General features: G+C 40.4%; 2 protein-coding genes across 3 annotated transcripts; both read right to left on the reverse strand.

Moving 5' to 3' along the window:
- Positions 1-9: 9 nt before the first annotated feature.
- selenon (selenoprotein N) lies at positions 10-6,607 on the reverse strand. Its single transcript, XM_012822777.3, has 12 exons — positions 5,976-6,607; positions 4,665-4,782; positions 4,187-4,317; positions 3,868-4,080; positions 3,630-3,754; positions 3,202-3,339; positions 3,033-3,114; positions 2,409-2,597; positions 2,116-2,221; positions 1,764-1,876; positions 1,466-1,567; positions 10-1,268 (listed from the first exon to the last, which is right to left on the reverse strand). The coding sequence occupies exons 1-12, from the start codon at positions 6,192-6,194 to the stop codon at positions 1,104-1,106; spliced, it is 1,701 nt and encodes a 566-aa protein (XP_012678231.2). The 5' UTR covers positions 6,195-6,607; the 3' UTR covers positions 10-1,103.
- A 551-nt stretch (positions 6,608-7,158) lies between these two features.
- On the reverse strand, positions 7,159-10,461 carry znf593 (zinc finger protein 593). Of its 2 annotated transcripts, none has more exons than XM_031580847.2 (4): positions 10,362-10,461; positions 9,286-9,503; positions 8,683-8,745; positions 7,159-7,502 (listed from the first exon to the last, which is right to left on the reverse strand). In XM_031580847.2, the coding sequence occupies exons 2-4, from the start codon at positions 9,483-9,485 to the stop codon at positions 7,376-7,378; spliced, it is 390 nt and encodes a 129-aa protein (XP_031436707.1). In that variant the 5' UTR covers positions 9,486-9,503; positions 10,362-10,461; the 3' UTR covers positions 7,159-7,375. The 2 variants fall into 2 exon arrangements, with proteins under 2 accessions (XP_031436707.1, XP_012678321.1); XM_012822867.3 differs by having other exon boundaries at positions 10,358-10,440.
- Between the last annotated feature and the right edge of the window lie 390 nt (positions 10,462-10,851).

The raw sequence follows: 10,851 nt of genomic DNA on the forward strand, positions 1-10,851 counted from the left end.
CACTCAAGGTTACATTTGAAAACGTCAACATTTATTCAGGCCACAATTTTCATGTCTGCTCGTTGGCCTCCTCTCTGTGGGAGAAATACTCACCAGTTTTGTTGTACTGCCTACGTCAAATTATCCAGACGGAAAACACATCCAAGAAACACTTGGCAGCAAATGTTTGTCCAAACATTATTCCGACAATTGTGAAACCAGATGTCATAAAAAAGTAACATGAAAGTACATTCCTTTCCAAAAGGAGCCTTTGCATATGTAGACACTTTAAAAAAAACAGTTGTGACCGCCTTTTCATTGTATATAACTTTACATCGCTATAGTTTTCATCTTTGGTTTACTTAAGACTTAGCCGGTCCTTTATTGCAGAAAATGTCATATAGATTTACACGGTGAGTCGTTTTAAGCCCTGTGGTGTGTTAAACAACAAGCCTCTGCATTGCTCTCCTGTACGGACTGATGACTCCCTTGGGGAAGAAGGGAGGTTAGCGCTTTCCTCGGCTTCAACAAAGACATCAGGCCGGGCCCCGCCCACGTGGGCCTTTCGGGCCAGGCCGTCACAAATAGTTCAAGCTCAGAAAGCATCAACTCCACCTCTGGACCAGCTCGCTTTACACACACTGCCATGAAGATATGCCACAGAATCTATTAACTATAAATATTACAAATAGTAGTAGTGGTTGCAGTAGTTGGGGGGAAAAAAAATCATAAATAGCAGAAAAGCTCAAACTATTTGAGCAATAGATATTATCCATGTCCATTAAAGTTAGGTACTGCATTGCCATTTGAGTGGTCTATAAAATGTGGGATTTTAAAATTTAACTTGGACGTATATTTAATGGACGGATATAAAAACAACCCCTTTTTAAAACTGATTCTACTGACAGCATCTGGACTGTTCACAGGCAAAAGGTTTAACTCAGGCAGATAAGTGTGACGAACCTTAACTCCACAAAGTTTCAGAGCATTCTTTGGGCCTTATCTTTGATTTAGTACTTCAGATGGAGGCCACTCTTTCTGTAATCAGGTCACTTCCTCTTCTTCACCCCTTGTCCTCCCCAACACCTCCTCTCCCACATACATACAGCCTCTATGGAAAGTCTTTAAGATTCCAGATACTGCTTTGCCTTCTCCAATCCTTCTTGAAGGAAGCGAATGTAAGTAGAGGTTGAAGGATCCTCAAAACCAGCAGAGAAACTAAATGGAGCTTCATCTTCTGGCTTCATAGATGTCTGATCCAGAAAATTATTGGCATTTATATGATGGACCTGGAATATGACATAAAAGAGGTATTTGTGTCTGCTCAATCATATACCACAGAATCTGTGGTACATTTGATGATACATTTAAACACATTTTACTTATAGGGCTATATTTTCAACAATATTTCCATCATTTGAGTACCGTAAACATACAAAACATTCCAAAGACAGAATGGCCGGTAAATGGGCAGTTTGTCACTCACCACTGTACCGTTGGGCAGTGCTACGATCATCTCTACTGGGAAGTTATACTTCTCCAAGTGTAATTGGGCCTGCTGACTCAAGACCGGATTAGTCACATCAGCCTGAGAGGGAAAGACAAATTACAGGATAAAGTTAATGAAAACCAGACAAATCTGTTGGCAAGGCGAGTGCTAATTGATTAAACTATTCCACATTCCAGTGGTACTGGACAAAAACAACTTGCGATAAATTATGCAGCTAAATTGTCTTCAGCTTCAGCTACATATCTTCAGTTTCTGTGACTAGACTGTGACATACTTGCAGGTCCTCCAGCTCCTTGACTAAGGACCAGCTGCTAACGAAACTCTGGTTCAGCAGGGCCAAAACGGGCGAACTTTCCAGGACTGTCTCCCGGAGAGTTCGCCCCGAACCTGTGATGATAAAGAGAGAGAGAGTAGGACACATTCTGTGGGTTCAACAGTTTAAAATGGTTGGCACACAAAATCTTAACATAGTTTGGTCTTTTAGTCAGTTCCATCAATTTAGTAGGTGAATTTATCACAATCCATAGTGTAAAACTTTCAGATTCAGATTACATTTTTTATGAAGTGATGTATATATCTTAAGGACATGTATGTACAAAAACCACATGTACAGTTACATGTATTACCTCAGCAGGACTGGTCATCCAGAGCACCCCAGAGAAGTACGGAGTGGACCAGCTTCTTCTCCGCCTGGGCTCTGCTGAAGGCCTCAGTGAAAGGCAAATATGAAACCTGATGTAGGATAAAAGCAGGACATCTGATGAAGCACACAATAAACTGCCATGAAAAAGACAAAGCAGTCTGAAAAGATATACAATAATGAAAGAAAAGAATCTTCTCTTGTATCTGCAGTACATTTACGAGATTTGTTTGGGGTTCAGTGTGTCACAAATATGCAATAGATTTCATCCAAACATACCTTTTTAAAAGGATAGAAGGTGACCTCGATGTTTCGTGTAGCCTCCTCTCTGTGGATTTCTGATGTCCAGTTGATCTCCTCAAAGACAAACTGAATGGGCTCACTGCCCTCTTGGCGGCTGTCAATCACATTGCCATTCTCATCTTGAATGACTGTGGGAATAGATGGCCCTGTTGCTTGAAGTTCCATCTGAAGACACACAGTTAACATTTCTTTTGCAAAACTTCTTTTAACATTCCGTCAAGTATTAAAAGGTGCCCAATCTAGGTGTGACGTACGTAAATAAAATCACTTGTTTATATTCATATTTTATAACCAAGTTAAGTTCAAGCTCCTTCTGGCTTACTGAACATGACATTTTTTGAATGTTTTTAAAGCCACATTGTTTATGTCCCAGGAGATGGATGTAATCACCCCACTTAGTTTTGTTTATCTGTAAGTGTGTTCTGTGTCTGTCTCTGTGTGTGTGTGTGTGTGTGTGTGTGTGTGTATCAGACTAGTCCCCCTCCTGACCTAAAGTGTGACGCCATCTGTTTTTCCTAGTTAGTTTAAATCAACAGCATGCTCATCAATTCACTTATATCTAAATTAAAAGACAGAGTTCGTGTTTGCCAGGTCCCTAACCTGTGGCAAGTATCCTATATCCACTTCCATGTTACTGGCCTCGTTGGCTCCATACAACCACTCCATGTCCACATTGAGGGACCTGTGAATTAACAGACCTGTCAGTACATACACATAATATACAAAATGTATGCACCTCTACTGGTTTACTCTGTCTATTGTAACTTACCGGTCGTTCGGCACATGAAGATGGAATTCACGGACATGGGAGGAATCTCGGGCCAGAATAATGTTGCCAGTGAACTGTCCCGGTGTGAACCAGAATGGGAAGTCTGGGACTTCATTCAGCTGGAACTCTGCATGAATCCTGTGGTATGCACAAAAAAAAGACATGGTTAGGGGTTGTTGAATGAACAGAATTACTTTTCAGAGAAGCATATAATCATGAAAACCACACAGTAGACTGTCTACCATCTTTAGGGATACTGTTTTTCATTCAATGGTAAAAAAAGGGTCAGAAATGAAGACCTGACCCAGACTAATGAGATTTCAGACCCACTGAATGTATAAGTGAGCCAATGTATAAATAAACCAATGCATTTCTGTGAGTTCTGAGAATATACAAGCTCCTATAAAACTTCCTTTTTTTCTCCTCACCTGAATGCAATGTCGTAGTAGAAGTCGCTTACGGCCCTAATACTGGCCACAACACCCTGTGGGGCAAAGCGGGATTTGACAAAAGGCCGCGGATGGAACATACTGAGGAGAGAATGAATGAACACCTGCAAAAGATAAGATCCCAGCAACATCAGTATTAATGTTGAATCTCAATGAAAGCCGAAGAAAACATTAATTGACCACATTTTTCCTAAAGTATTTCCCCTCAGAGCTATACCTCTTTGCCTCGGGGTGGAGGAGGAGTGTAGCGGTTGTTTGGCAGATATCCAGTGAAGATGTTCAAGTCACTTGGAATGATCCACCAAGTGTCACCCACGGCCTCCTTATTCTTGGGTGGCAGGAAAACTCTGAACTGGTTGGCTGAGAACGTGCCGGAAGGCACAGCAGGAGCCTGCCATGAGCGGAGCCCGCTCAGCGACCTGTGAGTGACCTGCCACACATCAACAGTTTGACTACATTTGTACAGAGCACAGTGAATGTATAACAATGTATATTAGACAAAATTGAAATGACTACCATTATACTCATGAGCCTACCCCTAAAAAGCCATCTTTGCTCTTGGTCATAGAGTCCATCACCAAGGGCTGCATTTTAGCCTGCAGGGTTATGATCTCTGCATTAGGATCATCGGGCACATCCTCTTCATAATCAGGAGGCGCAGCAATGCCTGCAATTAAAGTGTAACTGCACCCTTAAATGTGTTTTTCGAGCTGTAAAATAAATTATGACTGAATTGTAATTAAACACATCAATGCTGGTGTTAATATCGACAGAATTCGTATTTTTATAAACAATTGGCATTCTATGGGTTGAAAATGGCTCCCCCAGCCCCCGTCCTGAGAGTGTGAGTCTCATTTTCATTTCCTGATTGGGACTCATCGTTCACTGGAGTTTAGGCTCAGAGCTGGGGGTGAAGTTGCACTCTAAGCAAAATATTAATGACTTCTGAATAATTCTCGGGCCATTTAAAAAGAAAAACATACTTGTTAAAACGCTGAGGAGTGATCTACTTACCTGTGAGCTTTTCAGCTATAGGCTTGAACTCCTCAGGACTGAGGTACAAATCATGATCAGTGTCCAATGACGAGAAGATGAAGAGGCCATCAGCTCCCAATGCTTTCAACCCCAGTTCCTGGAGTAGTCAAAACAGAAGCACTCTGACTGACCATTTGCTACAAATCTTTATGGTCCAGCAAATTTCAATAGGGCACGTGCTGTTTTCAAAATGGGGCACAAAACACACTCCAGGCAATACAGCAGTGTTTCCCAAAATGTTCGAACAGCTAACATTTTCAATTTAATTGCATCTATCATTTGTACTTTAAATAAAAAAAACAGATGTCCATCAGCTGTTGATAGCTTTTCTTTAGCATTGTTTATCTGTTTGAACAGCTTAACCTCTTCAATTTCATCTAATCAATCAGTTTTTTATGTTAAGCCTTATTGATCAGAGCCCTGGTCGAATCAAATACGGTTTTATGATTGGGTAAGTATCTTTCCATTCTTTGGATCGTTTCACGTTAGGCTCATGTCCGTTGTAACACTTAACACTTGTTAATAAAAAGGCTAACTATTCCTTCTAACATATAGTTTTGACGGAAGGTACAGGACATATTATACAAGTTAAGAAAAGCCTATGAACTAATTATCAAATAGTTTAGATACAGGCTACTAAGAGCACTGACATACCTCATCATTTTTAGTAGTTAGTTGGTTGGCGTTTTTTCGCCCTCAACCAGTTCCACGTTTTGGTAACCACTGCACAGTAAACTATTTCAGATTATTCGAAAGGGCAGTGAAATTGGGTAAGGCTACATATGTTACATTTACATGCATAGGCCCCATCACAATCCAAATTTTAATTCAGCGAAATCAATGCGTGCAGAGCTGCACATATCCAATGGAGGAGGGATTCTGGAAACCCCTCATCCACAAGACCACAGTGCATTTGGCTTCTCCGGCAGAGCTGCCAGCGGTTACAAATACGGTACACCGCCACCCAACCTCTTGGGAACGGGGAACCATTGCGGGGGCTGGGCACAATAATTTGTAACAAGTACGTGGCATTGTGTGTAGACTCTCTTTGAAGTAGCGGTACTGAAGCATTAACGAAAATGTCACCTAGCTAACGTTATAAAAACACACAACCGTAAAATTGTGCATAGCGAGAGAGCGCAGATTCTGTTACCCAAGATAACTGGTTTGCTTTACAAAGCCAATGCTTACAATTAAAACATTTAGTTGCTTTACACAACTGGCTGTGTGCGAGACGCAAGGTTTACAGTGCTTTCATCTAAAACGTCAGGTTAGTGATGGACAACTTACATGACGCTGTTTGAGCTGCTGTTCCTGATAATATTTATAACCGACTGCAACAAGGGGTACAGCGATTATTATAAGTAGACTGGAAAGACCTCTACGAAACCGTTGTAGGCTGGGTCGGTTAATCGCACATTCCACCCTTGAGGACGCCTGATCTTCAACCACATCCTCCGGGGCCATTGCATTTTCCTCGGGTGCTCCTTCATCCACTTCCGCGGACATCCTTGTTCTTCGGACTATCTCTCCATTGCACTCTGGGCCTCACTTGACTCCTACTCGTAACAGCCGTTCACAACACACATTACGTATCAAATCTGTAACTCCGTTACAAGACCAGACGCCTGGCTGATGTTCCGCTGTTTCTAGCAACTGGTCTGAAATCTCGCAGCCTTCCAGTTTTCTCCATTCCCATTGGAAGTGGAGAAGCGTCTGTGCTCAATGGGACAATTCTTAAAGGGCCAGCACATTCTTAAGTATCGCTTACACACGCTTGAAAGGAGCTCTTTACAGTTTCCTTAATTTCTGTTGTTTGCAAGCTGGAAGTAGTTTTGGACCAGATTTCAGAATGACATGAAAGTAAATTAGCCAGAAATATGAGAACTTTACTACAGGTTTCACTTTACTTGTAAGAGGAATGTTATCCTTTACAATCTGATGTTATGCATTTTATGTATTCTATTTTTTATCTTAAATTATGTTTTATATTTATTTGATGTCTATTTTTATGTGAATCTCTGTGCATGTAATTTCTTTGCTGTTAATCACTTTGAGCTGCATTTTTTTGTATGAAAGGTGCTATACAAATAAGTTTATTATTATTATTATTACAATGATTGATTGGCTGTAGCCAGTTTGTATGAAAGGTGCTATACAAATAAGTGTATTATTATTATTATTATTACAATAATATATTGGCTGTGGCCAGTTTGTGATCATTCTATGTTAACTCTCATTACTCTGGCAGAAATCTCATATTTTGTAAAGTTTTAAAAGTTTCTCAAATGTATTCATTGATCACCCACTCATTTTCAATGTGATATGCATTACAATAGAGAAGTTCATTTTTAACAGTGAATGCTCTTTAAGTTATCAAATACGTTGGCATTGTTAACATCTTGCTTAACTCACTGAGCGTTAGGAGCACTACTTATCCTGAAGCTACAAACATTTGACTTCATCAGCAAAATCACACATCACATCTTACTTTATTAGCCAACACCAACAAGTCTCCATACAAGTTTGTTGGATTTTAATATGTACACGTATACATCGTCCATACCATTACAAATAGTCCTCCAAACACGGTCATAGGCTGAAAGCCTACGTTTTCTCTGTACACCTGGATCATTACGTCCCTGCAGCACTAGATCACAGGAGGCTCCACGGCTTGCTTTAGATTCTCTTTAGTCCATGTCCTCTTCCACTGGCTGGGTCTGTACCTCCACCTTTTTGTGGGGTATGTATGATCCCATTCCAGCAGCTCTCTCAGCCTCCGCCTGTGTATACGGCTCATCTCTCAACTTTTTCAGTCTGTAAAAGCCAAAGTGAGACATTTCTGTTACCTTACAGCAGTGGTTCTCAAACTTTTTCTGTCATTCCCCACGTTGAACAAGGGGGCCTTTTCAAGCCCCACCTGTCCCTCATCACTCCAATAAAATGGTAGGCCAAGCTTAAAATTGTCAAATTTATTGAAATAACCTCAAGCTCTAAATCTTAATCATTAACAAATAACATCAGTTCAGAAATCGATAAAATAAAAGTTCAATGGTGTCAATCCTTGCCTCAAATGGGCTGAGAAAAAATAAAGAAAAGGGGCCTATGCGATTGTGTAATTGTAGGCCAAGCTTACAATTGTCAAATTTATTTAAATAATGTCAAGTTAGCTCAGCTCAGCTGTCTTTATCGCCACTGGTACTGAATCGCCGACCTTTGTATTTCGTGTCACAAATGTATCCATAACGTTAATATTAGCCTATCGCTCACTACACTTTCATGCTCCGGGAAAGGTTTTTTTCATTGGCCTGCTGCAATTAAAACGCCGGAATTCGCGCACCATGGTCCCAGGTCGCATTTTAATCCCGGTCCCCCTTCTAATGTTAATACAGTGTTGTATAATGGTGCGGATCCTTTGAGCAGCACGTAGGCTACAGGGTGAGTGTGGTAGGGTGAGAGAAACAGAGGGAGAGAGAGCGAGTGAGAGAGAACGGTGATGCACACGGATAAATCAGATGTAGCAACCGGAGCAAAGTTATGTTGCTGTAACGTTGAATTCTGTGCAACCAGTGTGGAGAATAAATCCTCGGACCAAATCAAGTTGCCATTTATTTGCTCATCAACCGCAGAAGGAAGGAAAAGGGAGTTAACTCCGGAGTTTAGAATATAAAACACTTTGGCCCTGGAGCAGAAAACAAAAGTCTTTCCCTATAATCTCCGACTACGGTCAGGGACAGGGGAGGAAAGGTTAACAACAGGCTAATAAAAAAAAAAACTGATTTGTTTGATTGAGTATGGGGGTGGTGTATGATCATTATTGTCTATAAAGGAAGGCATTGCTACAGATCAGGGGTAAAACTAAATCTCCCGTTCATTGCGTCCATTCGCGCCCCATCTGTCTCGTCTCTGCGCCCCGCCCCACACTTTGAGAAACGCTCTCGTACAGAGACTTAGGGCTCTTTGCTATGGATGCTATGGATGGCCTGTAAGAACTTACCTTTTCTTGTGGAGTTTGGTTTTAAAGTGCTCTTTCATTGATTTCAAATCAACAAAGTATCGTCTGTGGACACAAAACAAGGTTAGTATCAAGCACTGCTTAACAGGTCAATTCTGCTTTTTCCCCTCCTACGTGTCAAGTTGGTGATAGCCATTGGTGTAGTTCAAGCAATTAATGTCTCTGCTTTCAAAAACATATCAAACTCTTGTAAATATATGCTAAGCTACAGTACATTCCTGGAGTAACAGTACTCTTTGAAAACATCATCATCCCTAACATGGGCTTCAGTTACTCTAACTCCAAGGTGTATTTCAGTCTTTGATTTGTATATGAACACAATGATTTTGTGTCGTTTCCTTTATAAATTTCATTGAGTATACAATTAAGTACACTGAAATGAATATAGAAATTTGTCAGAGCAATTCTGATTGTCATGGTCAGTAAAGTTTTGCTGAGGTAAAACTGACCACTGGACACAGTGGGAAAACAACCACTTTAATACCCCACTGGCGCATGTCTTGTCATCTGACCAGGTCAGTGTAGACATGTGCAGCAGTCCTAAACTTCTTTCTTCAGGGAAGAGGATATGTAAGGCCTACTTACGCACAATGCAGACAGTAGTGTTGCGCACAGCCTGTGACATCAAAATCTACATCTTGTTTCAGCAGCTTGGCTGCTTGGTCAGGTCTCATATCAGTGTGGATCTGGTCAAGGTCTTTGGTTCGGCGCTTGGTCTTCCATAATTTGGAGATGTTTTTCTTCTTGTCGCTGTTATGATTTCCAGACTGTTTGGACTTACCCATGGTTACCCAACATACAAGCTGTTAAGAGAGGGAAACAGAAAGAAACAAACCATCATGTAGTTATTTCTGCTGTTCTCATACTTATGTGCCACGATCATCTCAAAATGACAGCATATCAACTCTTCAGGTGCAATGAGTAACGTCTTCTTGAAGGCATCTGCCACGCTATGGAATTCCGAAAACAATTGTTTGAATATTATCGGTCTCCTGCATAACTCGGTTTGTAAGTGTCGAGCGTATATTTAATCAGTAACTTTGTGACATGCGCCAATCTTATCGCCACGGAATTCCGTACCAATAGCCACTTCGTTTCTTGAAAGCAACAGTAGCAATATAAGTGAATGATAACCGTTTTCTGTGTAAAGTACAGATAATATTACAAGATCCAATTCCCACACTTGTCAAACCCGTCGCGTTTAAGTCCGTTACCAATCGCCTATTACTTGCGTCTGACATGATTTACTTTAATATATTTCTGGCTAACGAGGTTAGCATTTCTTAAAGGAGTTTAGTTACATTGTGGTAAACAATTGCCGATCTAAACAAATCTTCGTACGGTAGGTGATTGCCAATTAAGTGATTGGTACAAGATTGAGGAGTTATTGATCGACCACTGAGATAATAATGTTCACAGGTTGAAGTGTGGTAACAAAATTATTTCGAAAGCTGCCTCTTGCAAAGTTAGCTGATTTCATCTGCTACATTTAACGAGTTGGGTTTGAGCACCTCGTATTTAGCTATCTCTATAACATCTCCAGTACTATATGAAAGCAGCATCAGCAACTATAAAATATTAGATATATTTCAATCGGATGTTCACAACGTCTTATTTTATAAATAACTTTAAAGCTGTCCATGTAAGAATGTCTTACCAACCTCGGTAGCCAATTTCTTTCCTGTTCACACGTGTTTACAATTCCATAATATTGCTTCCGGGTCAGATTGCAATCACGCAAATATCCACTAGAGGGAGCGAAATAAAAGTTTAATGAAAAGCAGGGTTTAAAGTATGGTAGATTGTGCGTAAGGTGAATTATGGTTTGTTGTCAAAGATGAAATACTTGCCCGAAATGTGAAACCCGAAATCACAATTACATTTTTAAACAACACTAAAAGTGTGGTATCAGTATGAATCTCGATCTTTGTTTTAGGTGTCAAACCTATTATGCATCGCTAGAGTCAGAAATAAAATTCATAAACGGCCAGAAACAGGGAATTGCACAGCAGCCTAAAAATCTTCTAAAGGTCTTTTATTCATGACTCAAAAAACAACAGCACTAAAGTACTGACAGTACTTTTTAATTACATTTATTAAATTGTCGTTTACGTCAGCTTTTTAAAGATTTAGAGCTATTTCACGTGAAGA

This window comes from Clupea harengus, chromosome 14 (genome assembly GCF_900700415.2).
Source record: "Clupea harengus chromosome 14, Ch_v2.0.2, whole genome shotgun sequence".
Lineage (NCBI taxonomy): Eukaryota > Metazoa > Chordata > Actinopteri > Clupeiformes > Clupeidae > Clupea > Clupea harengus.